Source organism: Argiope bruennichi, chromosome X2, assembly GCF_947563725.1.
Source record: "Argiope bruennichi chromosome X2, qqArgBrue1.1, whole genome shotgun sequence".
Taxonomy (NCBI): domain Eukaryota; kingdom Metazoa; phylum Arthropoda; class Arachnida; order Araneae; family Araneidae; genus Argiope; species Argiope bruennichi.
In genome coordinates, this window is record NC_079163.1 from 36006595 (window position 1) to 36030670 (window position 24076).

At 27.5% G+C, this 24076-nt stretch overlaps 1 protein-coding gene across 1 annotated transcript in view; it reads right to left on the reverse strand.

Annotated features, from left to right (window-relative positions):
* The window catches only part of LOC129961028 (putative polypeptide N-acetylgalactosaminyltransferase 10), a 295335-nt gene that overhangs the window by 24644 nt on the left and 246615 nt on the right, over positions 1-24076 (reverse strand). Inside the window, exon 8 of the mRNA XM_056074820.1 lies at positions 19500-19721. Coding sequence (XP_055930795.1) covers positions 19500-19721 — 222 coding nt within the window. The remainder of the gene's footprint in view (positions 1-19499; positions 19722-24076) is intronic.

Here is a 24076-nt window from a genome sequence, read left to right on the forward strand (position 1 = left end):
CATTAGATGCTTAACACAAGTAAATATATACACAGATAAATTTATTTTCTGATTCTCTGTGTATATTATTTCACATTTTTGTGCATTTTCTGCTATTACCTTCCGTATTTTTTTACGGATCGAAAACATGTTTTTCTCCTTCTTCGCGGTCAGATGACGAGGGCGACACCTGAGCTGGCACCCTCCACATCATACTACACCAGTGGGAACGGTGTAGGGATGACGGATTTAACGTGCAACATACCCCCTTATATGACGGTTCTTCGGTGAAATCGGGTCTCCAACCTGAAACTCAACGGCTCACAAGTCAAGACATTACCATCAGGCCACCGCGGCCGTTGTGATAGAAGGATACTGTTTTTTGTTTTCTTTTCTCCAAACTGGTTTAAATCAAATTCCGAAACGAATATATCAAATCCCTTTTGTTCCAATAGTATGAAACTAAGGAAGCTATTTTAATAAAGCACCAAAGACTTTTGCAATGGTGTCTTAAATGCCTCATTATTGAGAAATTTTTTTAGGGCACCTAAATTTTGAAAATAAGATTATATATGCGAATAAAAACTGCAGGAAATATTATAAAAACAATGATCTGAAATACGATTTTTAATAAAAATAAATTGACGATTAACAATTGCTAAGTTAAAATTTCTTTGTCAAAACTCACACATATCAAGTAAATAAAATAATTATACATTTTATTAATAATAAATTTTCCAAAATTAATTAGAAAAATTCAGCTAAAATGCTGCAAAGAGTATAAATGACACTATATGTTATGTAGTATGAAATGAAACATAAAACGCACCATTTTCTGTTCCATGGACAAGCCAACCTAGCCAAAAATGTATTCTATGATGTGAAATACAAGATGCGCCATTTTTTATTCAATGAACGAGCAAGTCTAGCCAAAAACTGTATTCTAGCTTATTTTCATGCGCGTTTTATAGCACGTTTCAATACAAAACGCGCCATTTTGTATAATTATAGGAGAAAGTCAAGGAGAAAACACTCCTGTTAATTTAGCTTATATTTCTTTTTTTTGTAAACTTATGAATATATATTGTCTGCATTAAAAGTAAAATTTTATTGATTTATCTACTACAACAAACATGCAAAATACGTGACCCGCAAGGAGTAATTTTTTGGTTCAGCAAACAATTCATTACATAACAAAGTTTTTTTTATAAACATTTCTTAGTCTTATTTATAATATTTCTGATCATACATAATAATATTTTATATTTCTAATTCTTTTGAAATTTTACAACCCAAATACTCACTAAAGCACATATTCTTAATTCTATTAAATTTTCTATATCCCTTAAACAACTGTATTCCTAGTTCTGTTGAAATTCTTATATTACCAAGAAATCAATTTTCCTCATTCTATTAAAATTTCTTGTTATGCAGATAGTCTTTTTAGTTTTTGTTTAATTGCTTCTATGCATAGACATGAAATCAATACCTAAACCCTGTGTAAATTGAAGTTGTCGAGATCCATTGTAGCTCAGATTTGAAGGAAAAAATTCAGTGAAGATTGGATATCTGGATTTTTCAAATATCTACCAGCGAGTTCAAAAACACTTGAAAATTGGTATGTGAAATTATTTTCATGTCTGAAAATATGGTGCGAGTCTTATTTCTACTTGTAAAAGAAAATATGTCTACAGCAAGATTCAGAATTTCTGAATTTCTGAATTTCTCTTTTAGTCTTTGAAAAGTAATCAGTGCAGATAAGAGATCGCTCGAAGTTGAAAAGATGTTTTCAGTGAAAAGATGCCAATATAAGATAGAAATATTACCTTTATCGTCATACTTGTTTTTCATTTTGAAAAAGCAATATTATATATTTTCAATGTAATATCCAGTTTCTTTAGGTTTTTTAGCTGTTTACATAAAGCTTGTTTACTTGGCTTTTTTTTACCATCTGAATTTGACTTCTTTGATTTCCGCAATGTCTCGCAAAAAAGAGCTAGATCCTGTTTCATCTGAAGAAACGAAAATTGTAATGCTGTTTAGTTAGCTTTTACTGAAAATCAGCTTCGATTTCCTCCTATTAAAATGTTTGGTGTAATTTATTTAATTGCTTTAAAATTCAGACAGAAAACGACAATTGTTCTCTGAAAAATATTGGAGAAGAGTTCCAATGTACCTCAAAAAATTTTGAATGCATTTTCAAGAATTATTTAAGTGTGTAATCAATCAAGACTACCAAAGGAAGACTCGCAAGATATTGTTTTTTATTCAAAAGATTTCCCTTCGTTCATTCGGCAAACGATTAATTATTTTTTCTGTAATTTATTTAATTATTTATATTAATTTATGTAATCAATCAATTAAGTATGTAATCAATCAATTAAGTATGTAATCAATCAAGACTAGCAAGGGAAGAATGGTAAGCTATCGATTCTTATTCAAAAGATACCCTTCAATTCATTCGGCAAACGATAAATAATTTTTTTTCTGTAATTTATTTAATTACTTTTATTAATTTATTTTGGTGCAATTGAGACGAAAAATAAAATTTGCTTTCTGAAAAATGTTGGAAACGAGTTCCAATGTACCACAAAAAATTTTGAATACATTTTAGAGAATTTTTTTAATGTGTAATCAATCAAGACTAGCAAGGGAAGAATCGTAAGCTATTGATTTTTATTCAAAAGATTTCCTTTCATTCATTCGGCAAACGATTAATAATTTTTTTTCTTGGATTGTCTTCTTAACGATTCCTTCTTTGATATTCTCAATGTCATCTGTGGTTTGATAAATTGAGGAAACTCTTTCTATTACAAATTCGCATTGTATCCTTTTTATAAGCCTTTAAACTCATGCATCTCGCACCTAACAAAGATAAACTTAATGGCATTCAGTTTCTAAAAATACACCTTTGAAGAAGTAAATAATTTTTTTTTCTTTTCTGAGTACAACATTAAAAACCTAGAATAAATATTAAAATTTAAAAATATAATAAATTGAGAATTTGAATAAAATTTTGTAAACTGATTAAACGAAGCAAATGACTTAACTTTAAAAATACAACTAATTAGCTTTGAATTAAAAAACAATTTTTCATAGGATTGCATTTTATGCATTTGTTGCGCCATATTTTTTTTTAATTATTTAACCTTTGACGGCTCATTATAGTAAAAATTTTGCTATTCTGATTAGTATTTTTCTTTTTAATAAAATTTTTTGTCGCTACATAAAATTTTATTTATGCAGACATATTTTGCAATATCTTTGATTGAACGAAAATAATATTTTTTTTTATGGAACAAATTGTTGCATGAAAACTGCTATATAGATATTCTATCGAAAAAAAAATATTTAAAGTGCCCGATATGTTAAGAAATCAGGTTTTTTTTTCATTAGAATTCTGCTTTAATTATTTCTCTAATTTTTAATTTGTTTTACTTCCCAGATTTTACAAATATTTCCAATATCATTTGCATCTAAAAATATTTGCCTATTAGGAAACAGTGATCAATTATTTGCAACTGTCAAAACGTATTTAAGAAAATTGAGTCAACAATAAATTTCAAACAACACAGTAATAATTAAATATATTTTTATTCATTTTAATTGATGTAATTATGAAAAATTAATTGGTACATATTTATTTTCCTTAACAATGTGTTTCCGGAACGTATGGACGTTTTATCACTAGATAATTTCTTTTATTTCTAGGCAAATTCCGTGCATTTATTCCATTAGGATTTCGGTTCCTAAGAGGAGTTGTCTCGTAGATTGTTTTTCAATCACCTTGTAGATAGTATCACACTTAATGTATTTCCCTATTACGATTACTATATCTTTTGCGTATATGGGAATACAAGAACTGGTAACCTCCCCGACTGGCGAATGCCTACACAAATCTTACTCTTCAACATGATGGGAAAAATAACTTCCCTATTTCTCCCCCCAAATCCCTGTTGTAAATTGATATTTCACGTCTCCTAATAAAATGTATTGAAGTGTTAACCTTTCCTAATCAACAGACTAATTTACGCACCTGAGTTATCTTTTCACAGTTTGATTTTGTATGAATTTTAGAATCTGAAATAAACAAAGCTATGTTACCTGCAAGTAAATTTAACATAATTTAGGGTATAACATTAATATTATATATTTACATAATATTAGCCCATAATATTAACCCTTAACTGGCGAGGTTAAATTTTAGGACTTAACTGGGGAGGTGCGGTCTACGAGACCGCATTTCATTCACACTCAAATTAAATTTCCTAATGAATGTATTAGTATGAAAAGCTGCCAATATATTTTGCAGATATTTTTCTTGATATATAAATATGTTTTAGATATTTTTCAAAATATATTATCATTGAAAAAAGTAAATGCGTTGGAACATACATTTTCTTCTCAAATTATATGTTACAATAAATGATATTCTTGAAAAAAAAACATATTACTTTTTACTTTTTAAATCATATTTATTTTTACAGTATATGAAGATATATAGAAGACAATATAATGTAAAATTCAACAATTATATGAAAAAAAATTGACAATGGGTAAAATTGGCCCTTTTTTATCGGCTTGTGTGACTTTCATAGTACGGTTTTCTAGGGTATTTTAAACATACAGGTTAAAAACTAGTATAAAAAATCAACCTATAAATTTTGTATATATATCTCTTGGTATATTAATATATTTTATTAATTTTTCAAAATACATTATCACTAGAAAAATTAATTATGTTTGAACATACATATCAGAATTAGTTGAATGCGAACTTCAATTGAAAAACTCTTCTGTACAATTATCCTTATCACTAAAATCACTTTCTGCTTCATTTAAAAGTGTCTGGAGCCTTGCTTCTTAATAGTATCAGAAAACTCGATGATATTTCGGGGCCCAAGTTTTAGCGCCATCTGCTAAGCCTTGTTTATCACTGGGACACTAACAGGGAGGTGCGGTCTTAGAAACCGCGCTCAAAGAAATAACTGAATTATTTTTAAAAGCATCAGCTGAAATCGGTTGAAAAAGTGCACGTGTATTGAAGGTCACAAAACAGGAAGCTACAGGGTGAATCCATTCAATTGAGCTAAAAATAGAATAGGGGTGACCGAAAATCCATCGCTAGCGGTCACACAGACCGCACGTCCCTAGTTAAGGGTTAAAAATGTTTAAGAAATTAATTTATCAACTAATCGTCAAGACAATCCTAACCTCAATTCTTGATTTCGTTTCTTTGTTTAGACTTGCTTGTCAATTTCTCATTGCATCCTGGTGCTGCCCTTATTGATGTTGACAAGTATGCACACGCCGCACCAAAAGCAGGGTACGCCTATTTGTCAACAAACACAGTTCCTCATGTTATAGAAAAAGAAATCAAATTTATTTAGTTAAAAATGAATTTTATCATTATTCTGTACTAGAAATATATGGAAATTCAAAATAAAAAAAGTTATAGATAAAGAAATACTATTGGAATAAATATATTTCATGTTAGCTCTTAATTCAAATTTGCAATTATCTGAAGCTTCGTTGAAATTTGTATGAAACGCATTTTATGGCATATCTATTTAATTAGGAATTAATTAAATTCAATATTTTTAAGCAAAAAACAGGAATTTAATACCTATAATTTTTATTAACTATGGTTTAGCATCATATATTAATCATTATATCTCTAATTATAAATTTGCAATGATCAGAATATGCGTTAAAATTTCTCTACAATATAATTTAAAAACATAATATAGAATTATTTATATAAGAATGAACTTCAATATCAGTCTCTTACCGTAAATAAATACATTTAATTTTATATTTTCTATATCAATAAAAATAGTCATCATATATTAATTCATGGATATTTGTAGAAGAGTATTTGAAACTCCAATGTCAAAGAAATCTTTGAAAATAATGATACACTGCCTATAGCTCTAAATCCTAGTTTGTAAAGATCAGAAGCTTCGTCAGAATTTATCTAAAGCATATTTTTGGCTGTCCCTTCGAAACTCGCATTCAATCAGTTAGTCCCTGAGGTGGATTTATCATCGCAAGTTCACAATCTCTCTGAATGGGTGCGGTCCCATTCGTTCTTAATTTATATCAAACAGTTCCTTTGCAGAAGTTGGGATGTTACTGAATACTTGAAGATAATGGAAGAGCACAAGTGTCAAAAGTCAACTTCAAGCAATATTTTAATGGTGGTTATTCTCACGACATTTAACAACTGAAAGATTTGAAGTCAAATATTCTGCTTTATACTGAAGAAAAGAATGGTGTCTGCTCAGATAAAAATGGAAGTGTTTCAACTTTTATTTTTTCCCATTTAGAGATTAATATGAAATTTTCGAATAGTTAGTTAAAAATATTTTCTGATTATATTCTTTTACCTTAGATTAAAAAATACTTAATATTATCCGAAATTTGACGATAATTTTTGTTAAAGTCATAATAAATTGCAAGTTGTAATAATTGATTGGATCGCAAAATTTAGAATTTCCTGTATCATTCAATATTTTGCTTATTTATTACTTGATACATACGTGAGAGAAAATTACTTAATTACAAATTGCTTATCAAATAGAAAATAGGAAAAGAAGTAATAAACACTTTACTAAATGGTGTACAGATGCTACAGAAAAATTGAGAAATATTTGATTCCTTTATCGAATAAATTATGGATTTTAAATTTTTATTATCATCATCATTCCTTATCATTTCTCATATCTTTACTTACATATCATCATTAACACTTCCTTTTTTTAAAATATAATTTTATTTTTTATATATTCATTACTTTCTTAAATTTTACCCCTGATTTTTATACAACATTAGCTTAGAATTTGTTATAAATTTCCTTTTAGTTGAAGAGATTAATGAATTCTTTATTTTATTAATAAATTCAGCTATGAGATGAGAAAATTAATCAAAACTCTCAATTTCCACACGCTATGCAACTTGATGAATATTCAAAGCTAGTTTATATTCTTTTAAACCTCTTATTAAGAATATTTTTAAATCTGAAATTTCAAAATTTATTTGAGATGCATGCAAATTTACTCCGTTATCAGATTAGAAATGCCAAAAATCTTGATGAGATTTTATGAGTGTTTGAAAGATTTATATTTAGGTTCATTTAAAACTGCTGAAAAAAAACATCCCTTATAATATATTGAAGGTATTTTCTTTTATTTATAAATGTTTACAAAAAATTATTATTGTTTGCGATGCTGTAAATTCCTCAAAGAAATAAAATAGCTTTTTTGAAATAATATATATATATATATATATATATATATATATATATATATATATATATATATATATATATATATATATATATATATATATATATATATATATATATATATATATATATATATAATCACTTAGAAAGTAGATGTACTATGAAATTTTTTACCATCATACGAAATGTCATTGAATATTTTTTTGGTATAACTTGTTTAGTCACGTCAAATTATATTTCAACATAAATTATGCAAATAACATTTATTCAGTTCATTAAACAATTAATTGAATTCACCAGTTTCACAGAATAAGAAGGCTTTATCTTTTAATGTTAATTAAACACATATTTGCCAAATGCGCTTGTTATTACTATATTTTAAAACAATTTTATGATTCAAAAATGAGATCTTTTATTTTCGGTAGTATACATGGATTTTATAGAGAAATTTTTTGCATCGATTGATTAAATCTCTTTCAACTATGTATAACATTGTTCATTAACTAAAATAAAATTCTATAAAATAAATTTAATGCTTTAAACTTTAAAGAAAATAATTTTAACAAGAAAGAATGTAAATATTTAATCGGTAATGCATAGAAATTAATTCTCACTTTACAACTTCTATATATCAGCTTAAAAGATCGTAAAAATGTTTTAGCACATTGTAAACCTGAATAATTTATTTATCAGAATTTAGGGAAAAATTAAAATGCATAAATAGTCGTTTTTTTTAAATACAAAAATGGTTTGCTTTATAAAATATATAATTGTCTCGAAAGCTAGTAGAACTTAAATTAGCTTTTATCATTAAGATCTTAATGAATAATAGTACAAATGAAAAATTTAGATTCAAAATGGATTTTAATTAAAATCTAACGTTTTATATTCATATCGAAATGGAAATAAAATGTTTTGCTGTTTCATTGAGTTATCAAAATCGTATCTTCTGATTCCAAAATAAAAATTAGATTCCACATTAAGTTTTTATCAATTCGTAGACTAATAATTACCTATAGGGGAATATATTTGTTTGTGAAGATATAAAATTAGAGGGAGTTTTTTCAACAGAGTTTTCGTGGTTTTGTGTTTAGCTTTCTGAAGGGAATTGTGCATACATTTCAGAATAAATTCAAGGTAAGGTATTGGTTAAGGTAGATTTTAAGAACACCTCCAGTTTTAGTGGCATGACCACATATGAAATTTTATGTATCTATTTTTTTTGCACTTGAGTTACTGTTTTCTCATATACACGAAAAACAAAGATATATCATCCACAATTCGATGGAAACCTAGAATAGTTTTTAAATAAAATTGCTGGTTTGGTTACATAAAATATTTCATCGATTGTTGAAGCTTTGTACTATTGTGTTCTTAGATAGAATTCCAAAAAAATATTTTTTCCAAGTTTTTGGAGGTTTACTTTTTGGTGGATATGATCCAAAATTGGATAAGATCAATAATTAATTGGTGTAAAGATCACATACAGAACTCTGTTCCTCTATCCTGTTTCATTTTTCAGTAAACATATTCAAACACTCACGGCACAATATTAACCCGTTGACTAATTGGATCAATATTTAATGCAGATTTAGAATTCTTGTAATGAGACAATATACAAAACCTCCTTTATTTGCTTTAACACGGTTTCGAACTATCGCCTTCTCGCCCTCAGGAATGGATAAATAAATCTTCAGACGGTTTTCGTTCAAAATTAGATACAAAACTATAATTGGACTTAATTATCACAGACCAAATTTGACTTACACAGAAATCTACGTTTTTGAGTTCCAAATTGATATATTTTTTATTTTAAAATATAAAATGAGTAGATTAATGATAAGGTACTTGTCGCTGTCAGTTTTTGACTGAATCAGTATTAACTCTTTCTACATTTCAAGAAAATAAAATGAAAAAAACTGAAGTTGTGCATTTTATATGAGAATGACAAAATATGCGCAATCATCTTTATAACGAATCTTATGATTTTCCGAAAATCTTCCAGTGTTTAAACGCTGTACAAGCAACTCGGTTTCAACTGAAATGCTTCGATTCGAAAAATTATAAGTAATTAAAAACTAATTTAGAGGGAAATGAAAATTTAATTTACCAAGCGCAGCTTTAAGAATTAATAAATCAAAGTAAGGAAAATACCCGAATGACTTGTCCTTAAATAATTTACTATAATTTGCCCAGACAAAATCACACATTTAACTTTAATTGCCATTTTGCGAAAGGAGAATTTTGTACATAAATGAACATGTCCAAAAATTAAAACCATTAAAATGACATTAATTTGAAAATGCTTTCTTGAAACTGAATAAGGAATGAAATTGTAGGATTAATGACTGAAACTGAGACGGAAAGTTAATTAAGAGATTGATGATTAATAGCGAGTGTGAAACTAAATGATCCAGACTTAGTGTAAAGTAGGATTGAAAATTGAATAATGTGCTTAACTTCAGACTGTTCTGAAATTCAAACGTACAGAGCATACATTAAGGTTTCAGAAAACAGTTGGGGTTCAAACTGAAAGCAACCAAACAATGACCTTTTGAAAAATTCTAATATGCCATATATACATACACAAAATTATAAATAATCACACGAACAAACAAAAGTTTGAGTTTAGCATGATTTAAACTAAATAAATGATGAAAGACTAGCTCTGGGACTCGAATTGTTTAATTTCAAATTTTCACCATTATTTAACTCTAACCCTAAGCAACCGATCAAACGATCGCTTTCCAAACATTTCAATACATTGGGGAAATGTTGTTTCGGCAAATTGAGTGATAAACTAAAGATATCGTTATACTTAAATTTTTGAATTTCATCGATTTATAGAAATTCAGATAAGAACTAATATTAAGTAATTCAGAAAATGGCGTACTTTATATCAGATTAAAAGTCATGCTGCCCAATTTTATTTATTAACTTTAGTTACAAAACAAATTATTAGGTAATTTGTGGCATAAATTACTACATAATTTCCTCAATGTTGATAATTTATTACTTATTAAAATAAATAGAGGATGAGAGAATAGCTCTAAACACTTGAATTGCTTAATTTTGAATTTTCATTATTATTTAACTTTAATCCTATACAATCAGTCAAATGACCGCTTTCCAATGTATATCAAAGTATTGGAAAAATGTTGGTTCGGTAAATTGAGTGATAAACTTAATTTATTGTTATGCGTATATTTTTAAATTTTATCGATTAATAGAAATTCAGATGAAAACTAAACCATAACTATTATTAAATAATTCAGAAAATGGCATACATTATATCAGATAAAAAATCATGCTTCCCAATTTTATTTAGTTATTTAAATTACAAAATAAATAATTAGGTAATTTGTAGCTTAAATTATCATATAATTTCATAAATTCCTATAATTTATTATTTCTCAAAGAAAATAAATGACGAGAGATTAGCTCTAGACACTTGAATTGCTTAGTTTCAAATTTTCATTATTATTTAACTTTAACCCTAAGCAACCGATCAAATGATCACTTTTCAATGCATTTCAATGTATTGAGAAGATGTTGGCTAGGTAAATTGAGTGATAAACTTTATTTATCGTTATGCTTATATTTTTGAATTTAATAGAAATTCAGATAAGATATAAACCATAATTAATATTAAATAACTGAGAAAATGCAGTATTTTTTATTAGATTAAAAATGATGCTGCCTAATTTAATTTATTTGTATTAGTTGCAAAATAAATGCAATTGTTTTGTAGCATAAATTTTCAGATAATTTCATCAATACTGATAATATATTTATTACTTCTTAAAATAATTCCCTAAATTCATTTAAATTACTCATGAATCATAATATAAAAAAGACGCATTTCAATGCTGCTACGTTTAGTATAGCTAGTTCAAATTAGTTACAATTTTAAATAACTGCGAACCAAACCAGCAAATCTTCTTCTCTCTACGTTTTATGGCCACGGTGGCCTGTTGGTAAGGTCTCAGCTCGTGAGCTATAGGGTTTCATGTTCGAAACCCGATTCCACCGAAGAACCGTCGTGTAAGGGGGTCTGTTGCACGTTAAATCTGTCATGGCCAAACGTCCTCCCGCTGGTGTGGCGTGGTGTGGAGAGGTGGGTGCCAGCTCAGGTGTCGTCCTCGTCATCTGACCGCGGTTCAAAATTACGAGGTCCGTCCCAAAATAGCCCTAGTGTTGCTTAAAACGGGACGTTAATATAACTAAACTAAACTAATCTCTCTACTTTCTGAAATACTGAATATCGAAGTATTATGAGAAAGATGGAGAATGCATCTTCTTAAGGGAAAAAAACTAACTGTATGTCTTTAACTTTGGCGTCAAATCTTATGCTAAATTTCATTTATTCAGCTTTAGCATTTTATGAATTTTATAGATACATAAATAGACAGATCACCCATATAGAAAGCTCTCTGAGGGTTAAATCCAACATTTGATTCAGTTTAACAGGCCTGTTAATAAATCGCATACGCCAACTTTTATCCATCTAGTTTGTTGCCATTTTGAATTTTCCTGCCTATATGTGCACTGACTGAATGACAAAAAGTAGTACTTTAGTGTGAATAATTTCGTCCAAAGTTTTATACAAATTCACAATGTTGTTGTATATATGCAAAATCTTTTTTTTTTCAGTCATGAAGGTGAAATGGTAGAATTTTGGAGAATAGGGTGCTGACTCAGATGTTGTTATCGTCATCTGACTAATGTTGAAAAATATGTCATCCATCCAAAAATAACATCCGTACTTCTTCAAAACCGGGAGTAAATGTAATTTAAACAAAATCAAAACAGGGAGATCTAAAATACTGAGATTCATCGAATATCGAGATCGAATTTCTTAATGATTATAATGCTTTCTCTTGGTATGCTTATCATATGAGAATTTTAATTGGTAATAGAAATTTAAAAATTATTGAATGAATAAAGTAACTTTTGTAAAAAAATTTAAAATGCCTTCAATAACGTTATCATAGTAAATCCAGTTTCCTTTCATCTTGTTACGACAATGATTTCGTATAAAGTAATCAACTGTGGAATTATATATAACACTCAATCCAAAATACGCATTTTTAGAAATAGTATTTCTATGTGCATAAAATGTTTCATTTTTTTTACATAGAACAGTACACATTTTACATAAGAAACCTCGAAATCACATTAGCTCGTATAAAACAGCAAAAATAATTTATAATTAACGTTTGAGAAATCAATTTCAAGCGAACTACTACCATTAAACGAAATGATTTAAATGATTTATTCTTATCACACAATAAAAATGCGAAAAAATTACAGATGCCTTAATTGAAATAAATGAAATCATATATTTAGTTTACCAACACATCGCTTTATTTGTAATTTCCTTAATTTGAAATTTTGACAAGGCATCATGGTAACAAACATTAAATATTCTGAGATACATACATAAGATTTCCTTTTTTAAGCTTAAAATGACAATAAAATGCAATTAACACGAATGTTTAACTAGAGAGCAATATTAAAACTACAGCGAAAACGTCATTTAATTTTCTGATTACTTTTATTTGTACGTTAATTTAAGATCAAAGCTGATACATCCATTAAGTTTCTTAATGGAATAGCACAAAATGAATTAGAACTTCTTCATGGATTTATCGATTTCTCAATCTCTCCATCTTTGCGTTCCACTCAAAAATATAATTTTTTTGGCTATCTAATTACTCGGTACAAAAATTCGTTATTAATAAGATAAATATTAATTTACTAAGTGTAGCTGATATTGAATATACTCAGATTTCTTTGGAATCATTTTTGGTTTGAGATCCATTATCTTAATTGTTTTGTTTCCCGTTCTTCGTGCGTTTCGACGAGCATTAAGGAATTAAAAGAAAAAAAAATGACAAACTTAATTAACTTGAAGTAAATATAAAAAAGTCGCCTAAGTAAAAAACAAAATAATGCGAAAATAAAAGGCGAAATTCAAAGTTTATCTTCGCAGAATGTATGCAAATCCCGAATAAATTATTTCTCAATACCGACCTTATTGTACATATTGGATAAAAATGGAAAATTGAATTTTTCAAATGCTTAAATTCTGCTCATGACAGTACATGAATTATCGTTACGAAAACATGACTTTTATCATTTTAAAACGAAAAATGACGTTTTTTCTTGTTTCATTACAGGAACCGAGGATTTCAAGAATCAAGAATGTCGTGCATTTTACACAAAAACGAAAATAGAATCGGAACGATTTTACAATTTTTCAATTTGTGACTTACTTAACTTGTAAAAATACACCTCTTATTAAAAGATTTAAATGATAGAAACAAAATGAAGTTTTAAAGATGAGTCAGAAATGAAAATTAGTATAATACTGATGAGCAAAAGAGAAATGTTTAAAATCTCGTATTTTTCTACCAAAAATTAAATAAAGAAATGAAAAGCATTTTCGAATAATTCGAACTAGTGAATTATTTTTTCCGATCTTAATATCAATTTATTGTTTTGAAATAATATCCCAGAAATATTACTTTTTGGATTAAAGTAATTTTTCTTTATGATTGCAGATGTGGAAAATAATTATTCTGCATGAATTTGAATTATTAAATGACCATGACTCCAAAACCTTATGACAGGAAATGGTTTCATTTTTTTGGGTTCAAGACGTCAAAGATTTGTATTTTCAATTTTAATAAGATATTTTTAAGAAATGAACATATATATATATTAAAAACATGAATGAGATGAAAATGATGATAAAAGTGAAAATTCTTTGTGTAACTGAAATTCATGACATATGCATTTTTTTCATCAAATTATTAGTAGTAGAAATTATCATTATTTTTTCATGGAACGAATTTCACCATTGAAATCCAATAAAATATCTTTGGAAATGTACAAATTTCAAACGATACAAAAGTTTTTTTTATCGGGAATAGATAATCAACAATAAATAAAGATTATATCTTTATACGAAAAGACAAAAAATAATTATCATTAATTGTTAGAACTTTCGCATTGGATATAAATTAGATTATGTAACTTACTGGCAGCTGAAAATCTCCAGAGAGAAAATAATGATCAATGATATTACAAGAAACAGTCCCAACGGTAATCTGTCCTCAATGAAATAATAAATTTAACACTAAATATACCATGATCGATAAAATAAACAGTTTTCAATAGCAGTTTTACTGTATGATGAAAGTGAAGGTCCGAGATTGTTAATAAAAGCGGATTTCAAAACAAACTTTTATTCATTTATTAAAGAGAAGCTTTTTTATTTTAATTGTTTTGTACATTTTAACCTTCATTTCATAAATAATTATTATAAATATTATAGGAACTTAATAATCTTTTTTAAAATTACCCCTACCAGGAGGCGCCACGTGTATAGAAACAAATGCGTAAAATTTCTAGCTAGGAAATTCTAGATATTTAAGACAAATGAAAGAGTATGAAAAAAGCTAGTTTTGCAAAAGAAATGAGTATTGGAAAATGGTATACTTAATACAGTTTGCAATACAAAGCGTGTCTTCTGAGCCATTTTTTGAGAAATATATTTCTCTTGCATACTTTAAATTTGTTTTAACGAATTGTGCATGTTAAACAGCAATTAATTATAAAAGTTTGAGAAATATTAGATGCGAATATATTGTTTTCTTTTTCTTTTATAAAAAACAATTAACATTTGCCATTATTTAATTCATCTTATACCTTTCATATCAACTAGAGGGAAGCGCTACAAATATGGAAATAAATATGAATCCAGTGATAAGCGATTCAGTGTACACAATAGATTTTATAAAGATTCAAATCTGAAATTCACTGTTTTGTCAAGAGGTCAAGGTTATATATAGTTTCAAAAAATGTGTGATATTTCGGATACCATACAATATCGCTAAAATATAACTACTGTATCATTTATTGATTATTGCATCTCCTGTTAGAAATAAGATCCCCCTTTTCCTTTTAAGTTACTTATATATCTTCCAAAAATATTTTATCTCAGAGACAGTTTTACTTTTCTCATTAAAAACTGTTAAAAAGTTCATTCATCATAAGGATGTAGATAGAACAAGCTAAGAAAATCTATCTGAAAATAAAGAAGCGTATGTAATATAATTAGTCTTTAAATATGCAGAAAATTCCATCAGAAATTAGCATAATCTATTAACTGCATTTCAAATTTAGGATGAGGAACTGAAAGAATTTCTTAGAAGTCTTCAATAAGATAAAGAAATTTTCCCATATGAAATTTAGAAAGGTTTTCTTTGTTTTTATTTTAATTAACAACATTTTACTAGTGATTTTATGCACTCAAATTTTTTTTAAATTAGAATAGAAAGGATTATAAAAATCAGCAGACACATTTTAAAAGTTTTTCTTTTCTTCCTGGGAATGTCCTTTTTATTTTCAAACATCTTCTACTTAGTAGCTTTCATTTTCAAACTATTAACTATTGTTAATAAAGCAATTATCCCTTTTTTCGTAAATAGAATTAAGGTTTCTGTAGAAATAAGGAAAGTGATGCATTGCTAGCACACAGATGTCAAAAGTTGTTTACACTCTTATCATACAGCTACGTAATTCTCGGAGAAATCTACTTTATTTTTTTTGTCAAAGTCTGAGTTTTTCCATAGGGTTACTGATTCTTTCTTTTTCCATAAGGTTTCTGATAATTCTTTTTCTGTTGATTTGAAAAGAAACGTTTCGATTTTTTTAACTTGGAGTTTTAGCCAAAGAAATAATTCTTTTCTTCTGGAATTGATTTTGTGTTGCGTCTTTTTTTCTAACTGGATAAGAAAGTCATTATTATTGTTTCTCGCAAGTAGCTGAGCAAGGAAGATTGAGAATTTAGCCCAAGATAGTTTCATTTATTATTTCTTTAAGTTTATCTTGAGTAATAAAAATTAATTTTGCTACGGAAGGTAGGACATTTGTTTTCATTTGTTACCTCTTGAATTGAAAATGTTATGCATCCATCTAATATATCGCATATTTCGTTCTTTTGTAACATTTTTTCTTAATTTTAAGAGAAAAATTTGGAGTTAACTGCTTTTCCCATTGTGAAAGAGCAACAATGATATGCCTTAGCTACACCTATAACACATCAGTCGCCACGTGAATCAAATGCGTCTCACAAGTTATTTGAGCACATATTATTCAAGTGAAATCTTTTGTTTATCATCAGTAGCTTAACGACGATTTACAATGGTCATATAAATAAATAATTACTAATAAATCGTGGCTTATCGAATAAATTAAGTTAGAATTAAGCTAACTAAATAAAAACAAATTACTTAAAACTTAAGCCTATTAAAATTAAAAATTTAACAAATTAAGCTAGTTGCCCTTATGTTTTATGATATGTTTTCTTTTTTTCTTTTTTCTTTTTTAATGATGGCTTATACCTGTCTTCTAAGCTATTAGATGAAGAATCATTGAATCCGGGTTTATATTTACCATCATCTTCATCGAATTTTTCATTATCCATTAATTTCCGGATACAGTATTTTAATCTCGTTGCTTATACTTCTTTAAAAATGCATATATTTATATGTTATACTAAAATTTGAACTATATACAATTTCTTACTATGTTATTTTGTTCCTTAACATGCTGTTAACATAATGCCATTGCGTCTAAACCGTAAGAACAGACACGTTTGTATTTTGAATCACATGTGCTTCGCCCAGTCTGTTAAATGTTTTTTGTCTAGGAGGCCGCATGATTCGCACTTGCTTTTCATCTACAAATATTATTTTTGACAACCATATCAAAAATAATATTTTCAATAATTTTTTTCGTAATATTATTATCACAATGGATGTATAATGAGTTAATTGTTTTCCATGATAAAGTAAGTATAAATAATATTTTTAGTTGTATCGTTTAACATGTTATTTGGTCTAAAATATAACATAAAATGTGCGCAGTATGGTATAGTATCCTTTATTGTTTTAGTTTACGATATCCGAATTCCTGAATATGTTTGCGGCACCGAAAGAAAAAAAAACACATTTTTATATACATATAATTTTTTAACCCTTAACTGGGGAGGTAAAATTTTGGGACTTAACTGGGGAGGTGCGGTCTACGAGACCGCATTTCATTTACACTCAAATTTCTAATGAATGTAATTTTCTAATGAATGTATTAGTATGAAAAACTGCCAATATATTTTTCAGATGTTTTTCTCGGTATATAGATATGTTTTAGAAATTTTTCAAAATATATTATCATCGAAAAAAGTAAGTGAGTTGGAACATACATTTTCTTCTCAAATTACAATTAACAATAAATAATATTCTTGAAAAAGCATATTACGCTTTACTTTTTAAATCATATTTATTTTTACAGTATATGAAGGTATATAGAAGACAATATAATGTAAAATTTAACGATTATACGAAAAAAAAAATGACAATGGGTAAAATTGGCCCTTTTTTATCGGCTTGTGTGACTTTCATAGTACGGTTTTCTAGGGTATTTTAAACATACAGGTTAAAAACTAGTATAAAAAATCAACCTATAAATTTTGTATATATATCTCTTGGTATATTAATATATTTTATTAATTTTTCAAAATACATTATCACTAGAAAAATTAATTATGTTTGAACATACATATCAAAATCAGTTGAATGCGAACTCTCATGAAAAAACACTTCTATACAATTATCCTTATGACTAAAATCACTTTCTGCTTCATTTAAAAGTGTCTGGAGCCCTGCTTCATAATAGGATCAGTAAACTGGATAATATTTCGGGCCCAAGTTTTAGCGCCATCTGCTAAGCCTTGTTTATAATTGGGACACTAACAGGGAGGTGCGGTCTTAGAGACTGCGTTTAAAGAAATAACTGAATTATTTTAAAAAGTATCCGCTGAAATCGGTTAAAAAAGTGCACGTATATTAAAGGACACAAAACAGGAAGCTACAGGGTCAATCTAATAGAATAAGGGTGACCGAAAATCCATCGCTAGCGGTCTCACAGGCCGCACCTCCCCAGTTAAGGGTTAATAAAAATTAATGCCTACTAAATTAATATTTTTTAATAATCTCCAATTATCTAAACTTCGTTCATAAGAGACTATCATTTTTTATATTACATACCCTTAGTCAACAGTTACTGATGTCGCGTGAAAGAAAACTATGATGTCAGTCGCTAGTGACTCATTTCTACGTACTATTCTGTTTTAAATGCTGTGTTAGGCTCAGTTACATCGAACCTCGACTTTATTAAAACTGCCAAAGCGTGAATGTGTTTAACTAATTTAAAAACATCTACAATAACTTTTTTGTGAACATATTAATATGATAATTTCAACTAAACTCACATAATTGATTTTGTACTATAATATAAAAAGAAAATATCTGATTTTCAGTAAAAATGCATCAATATGGGAAACGCAAGTTAAAACTTAAATACATTTTGAAACAATACCTCACATGAAATATATAACGTATAAAGATTTTGTTATATGCTGATGAATTTTTTCAAATTGTATATGTAAAAAGTTCAAAGTATCCTTATTTTGTATAATCCAAATGTTACGTCTATTGTATACAAAATTTATCGTATATTAAACATTAAATATGTCATAAATGTGAAAGCGAAACTCTTTTCTTGAAGTGTTTTATTTTTTAAAATCAAGAACCAAAATTATTTATAAACCGCTCCCAAGAATTTTTTTTATCATCCTAAGCTTTCTTGGGATTTCTTAGTTTCCAATAATTAAATCGAAGCTTCCATGTGTTTTATTATTTTTAATTATTGGTAATGGAGTCGCATATCATATAATTATGTAAGAAAAGATTTAATAAGGGTAATTTCATTGTAAATGATATACTAGAGTAATGTGTTATTCAAGATTTTATATTCAGTGGGATATAGATGCAATGAGCTATCCAAGAAAATACTTTCAGGGACTTAAAAATATAATGCTCAGATATTTTTTTTCTTGAAATGGATTTAAAATCAAGTTCGTATTAAAAATTCTTGTTCTTAAGAAAAATGATATTGAACCCCCCCCCCCCCAATATAGATTTTTAAATAACCAAGAATAATAGAAAAAAAAACATGAGAACCTAAGTTGTTAACTTAGAGGCAATGTTTGATAAGAGATATGCATACTTAAATGAGCTATGTGCAAAAAATAAGATTTCTAAATTCAAATATATTCATAAAGTATGATTTTAAACTTCGTTTTTATTACGTTTAACGAAAAAAATGTTAAAAAGTAAATTTTTTCAAAGAAATATTTGCTTACCTCTCCTTTGGCATAATCTGGGGGTTCAATGGGTGGGTATTTCTTTGGCTGGTCGAACGCCACGTTTTCCATGAACCATTTGAATGATTTGCATCCAAGTTTCTTTCGTAACTGCTTCTGTTCGGTCAGATTTCCAACTTCCAATCCCCTGTAATGGGGTCTTCTCATGTACAAAAACTCTTTATACTCGTCCATCCATACTTCTGCTACTCGCTTGTAATTCTATTCAAAGAAATAAAAATATAAAACCAGCGTTAATTATTTGTTCGTATTCGAGGGATATAGTATATTATTATCTTAACGAAGTATTGAAAACTACTTTCTCCTCAGTATATTATTATCTTAGCGGTGTATTGCAAACTACTTTCTCCTCAGTAAATTATTATCTTAACGGAGTATTGCAAACTACTTTCTCCTCAGTAAATTATTATCTTAACGGAGTATTGCAAACTACTTTCTCCTCAGTATATTATTATCTTAACGGAGTATTGCAAACTACTTTCTCCTCAGTGTATTATTTATTTTCTTACCGGAGTATTGCAAACTACTTTCTCCTCAGTATATTATTATCGTAGCAGAGTATTGCAACCTACTTTCTCCTCGCTTATGTCACCAGCTCCATTAGGGAATGCTATACGAGTACAAATAGTTGAAACAGGGAACGTTTCTAATAATAAAATAAGAATCAAATTAAATTTTAACATATTGCCGAATATCTTTTATTTTATTTCGAGATTAAGCTGAGAAAAGGTATTTCCAATAGATATATAAATGCATCGAATTTTTTTATTGCATTTGGAAAAGTCAGATTTAAAAGGAGAAATAACTTTCTAGAACTTTTTTCTTATTGTAATTTTTTTCTTATTTTCAAGAATTGAAACAGGAAAAGTTATTAATAATAAAGTAAGAATCAAATAAAATTTCAATATAATTCTGAATATCTTTTATTTTATTTCAAGATTAAGGTGAGAAAAAAGTTATTTTCAGTAAATAAATAAATGCATCGATTTTTTTACCTCACTTGGAAAAGTTGATTCCCTTCCGTTTCAGATTTAAAAGGAGATGAAATAGCTTTCTGGAATTTTTTCTTATTGTCATTTTTTGGCGTTTTTACAAGAAATATATTAAGATTTCAATAATTTCATGATTTTAATGTGTTTAGATAACCTTTGAATTAATCTAGCTCTAAATCATCCTAAATAAACTCGGCTGTATCTTGTTTCACTAATTTTGTAAGCAATTATTTAAACAGTGTTTAAAATAACTTTTTATCAAAACCCTAAATTAGATTTACATACCATTTAGAGTAATATGAAGGTTAGTTTGAGATGAAAGACTGAATTTGGAGCCGTATTAAAATGGTAAGGAAGATACCTGTGTTAATACCACATTTTGTAAAATTCTACTCTACACATTCCGAAAATAGCCCTTCAGTTCTTCAAACACAAGACTTTATTATAACTATTTCCCAGTCACACTAACTTGAGAATCTATAATCCCTAATATATTTAATTTGCTGCAGCTTGCACACATCATCTTTTATATAATGGACCATTAAAAGAATTAAATTCCGATCCTGCTTCTCGGACTCTGTGATAAATACTCAAGAATAATTAAAATTTTAAAATATTCACAATAGTTTTTAATTTTTATGATTGTTAAAGAATTTTCTTCATTTTGCTAGAAATTTCTTTATAATTTCCTTATCTTATTGTGTTTTCAGCTTCATTATTATAAGATTTTTAAATTTTAATACCAGATTTTTGATAAAAGAAATTAGTTTCTATATTTTATTACCTTAACAGAAGTATGCTTTTTAAAACTTTTTAATTTTTACTACTTTCACCATTTTAGTATTTAATATAGTTCATAATTCGTTATAAGTTTCATCACGGTATATATTTATGATTTTTTTCTCAAATTAATTACCAGATGGCGTCTCTCGCATTGAATCAAAACTAAACAATTTAAGAATTTTATAGGTAATTGAGTCCTAAAATCTATCGACGTCAATAACACGCAGTTGTAATGCTTTTTAAAACTTTATTACATCGGAAAGGAAATGGAAAATCGATTACAAAATTTTAAATTTGTGAAACAAATCAAGTTAAATCAAAGTATCTAAAAATCCTATATCGCAAAGTAAACACATGAAAATTATTTCAATTGCTAGAAACTTTTTGAATTCTTTATTAAATGATATATACAATTATATCGAACAAATAGATTGCATAGATATCTTTAAGATAAGTTTAATTTGATTTCCTTTCGTTATTGGATACTTAAGACATAAGCATTCTGCATTCATCGACATACCGATTTGCTCTACAGCTGTTAAGAGTTAAGTTTAGTTTTATTCCAGTTATTTATTCAAACAGGATAAGTGTGATAAACAATTCAAAAAGAAAATTTTATGTCATGTTGAGATAAACAATAACGAAATTAATCTCCACAATTTTCGAAGACTCTCTAAGTGCCAGCTTAATTAACTTCATAATCAATTCTTTTTAATAATGGAGATCTCATCGACAGGTTTTGAATTATGAATGCTTCTGTATTTAAATTTATGGTGATTATCGAAACTGAATAAGAGACTGTATTTTCAGTGATTCCTGTCATTTCTCTTAACTCATTTGAACCAGAAAGGCGAGGGATAAATTTGCATTCGATTCATGCCATGAGGGACGTTTGACATAAACGAACTTTTGAGAAAGATGGGTTCAGAAATACAAAAATAAAACAGAAATTATCATATGAAAAGCGATGAAAATTGCTTATTAGAATCTACAAAGCCTTTTTTTGCGCACGAAATGATAAGCTGAGAATAACAAAACTCCCAACGAATCTTTCCAATTGGATGCACTTCGTTAAACTTGACGTGAAAAAGCCATCGTATCTTAAAAGAAGTAAAATAAGGTAGGAATTTGCAGTAACAAGTAAAGATAGTGGAAAAATAGCCTCTCTTCCGTGAAAGTGACAAGAAATGACAAGTAAAAATGCCAAATAAAAATAACACTCTAATGAATACCGGTTATTATAATAGCTAGATTTCGGCACCATAAGAAGTAATTAAGATCATGATAACAAGAGTGTAATGATGTGCAAAAATGTTTTATTTTTCGAAGACTGATTATTCATTTTCCGAAGAATAAGATACGTTTATACAAAGAAAAGGCGTATTTTGCATGCATTATTTTTCAAAAAATGTTTTCTTCTTTCTCTGAAAAGTAAGATAAACATTCCATTCGTTTTTAGAGAAAAGAATGAGTTATCTTTTGGGCGGAATTATTTTTCCGAAATTAAAACTATAGTTTAGCATTAATAATTTATAGTTAGTAATGAATGGTATATTTTCCATTGTTAGTTTAACTTTATTCATGAAAATTCGTATAATACCAAAAGTTAGAAAGCAAATAACGGAATCTAATAAAGGTTAAGTTGAGGATAGCAAATAAACAAAGCTAAGTAGGAAGTTTGATTGTATCAAAGATATGAATTTTCTGCTTTTAAAGTAAATATTTTTTATGGTAAAAATGCTGCAAATAATTATCAGCTTTTGTTGTACAAAATTTTAATTATAATACAAAAAAATGAATGCTTTTAGATATATTTTAATTTTGTTGTAAAGCTGGTTGAAAATTCAGTTTTGTTTGATGTCATAGATTAAAATCAGTTCTTTTTGTAACAAACAGCCCTTTCATTTGTAAAAGATTGTTTTTTTATGTAGAAATCAAGAATGACTGCATCCAAATTATTTTTAAATCCTATTATTCTAATTAAAAAAGAACGAATCCATGTGTTCTTGAACTGTAACTACAATAGGGAAAATGATGAACAGAATTTAAGGTATTGAAAGGTGATTTTCTTTTAAGAGAAAATTAGGAATTTATACAAATAACTATTGTTGCACAAAGATATTTGTATAAAGCTTGTATAAAAGATATCTTGCTGGAATAAACATCAACAACCTTGAAATGACTTTTTTCATCCACCTTTTATAGAAGTCATATACTACATATAAAAAGGATGTGTGATTTCGTAAAAGGAAGGGGATAAAATATTTATAAATATGAATGGATAACTGAATCGTAATACAATACTGAATAGATTTTATCTCAATTGTTTTTTTATGTAGAAATCAAGAATGACTGCATGCAAATTATTTTTAAATCCTATTATTCTAATTAAAAAAGAACGTATACATGTGTTCTTGAACTGTAACTACAATAGGGAATATGATGAACAGAATTTAAGGTATTAAAAGGTGATTTTCTTTGAAGAGAAAATTAGGAATTTATACAAATAACTATTGTTGCACAAAGATATTTGTATAAAGCTTGTATAAAAGATATCTTGCTGGAATAAACATCAACAACCTTGAAATGACTTTTTTCATCCACCTTTTATAGAAGTCATATACTACATATAAAAATGATGTGTGATTTCTTAAAAGGAAGGAGATAAAATATTTATAAATACGAATAGATAATTGAATCGTAATACAATACTGAATAGATTTTATCTCAAAATTCTTCTTCTTCCTGTATAATTTATTTCTATACTAACTTTTATTTAAC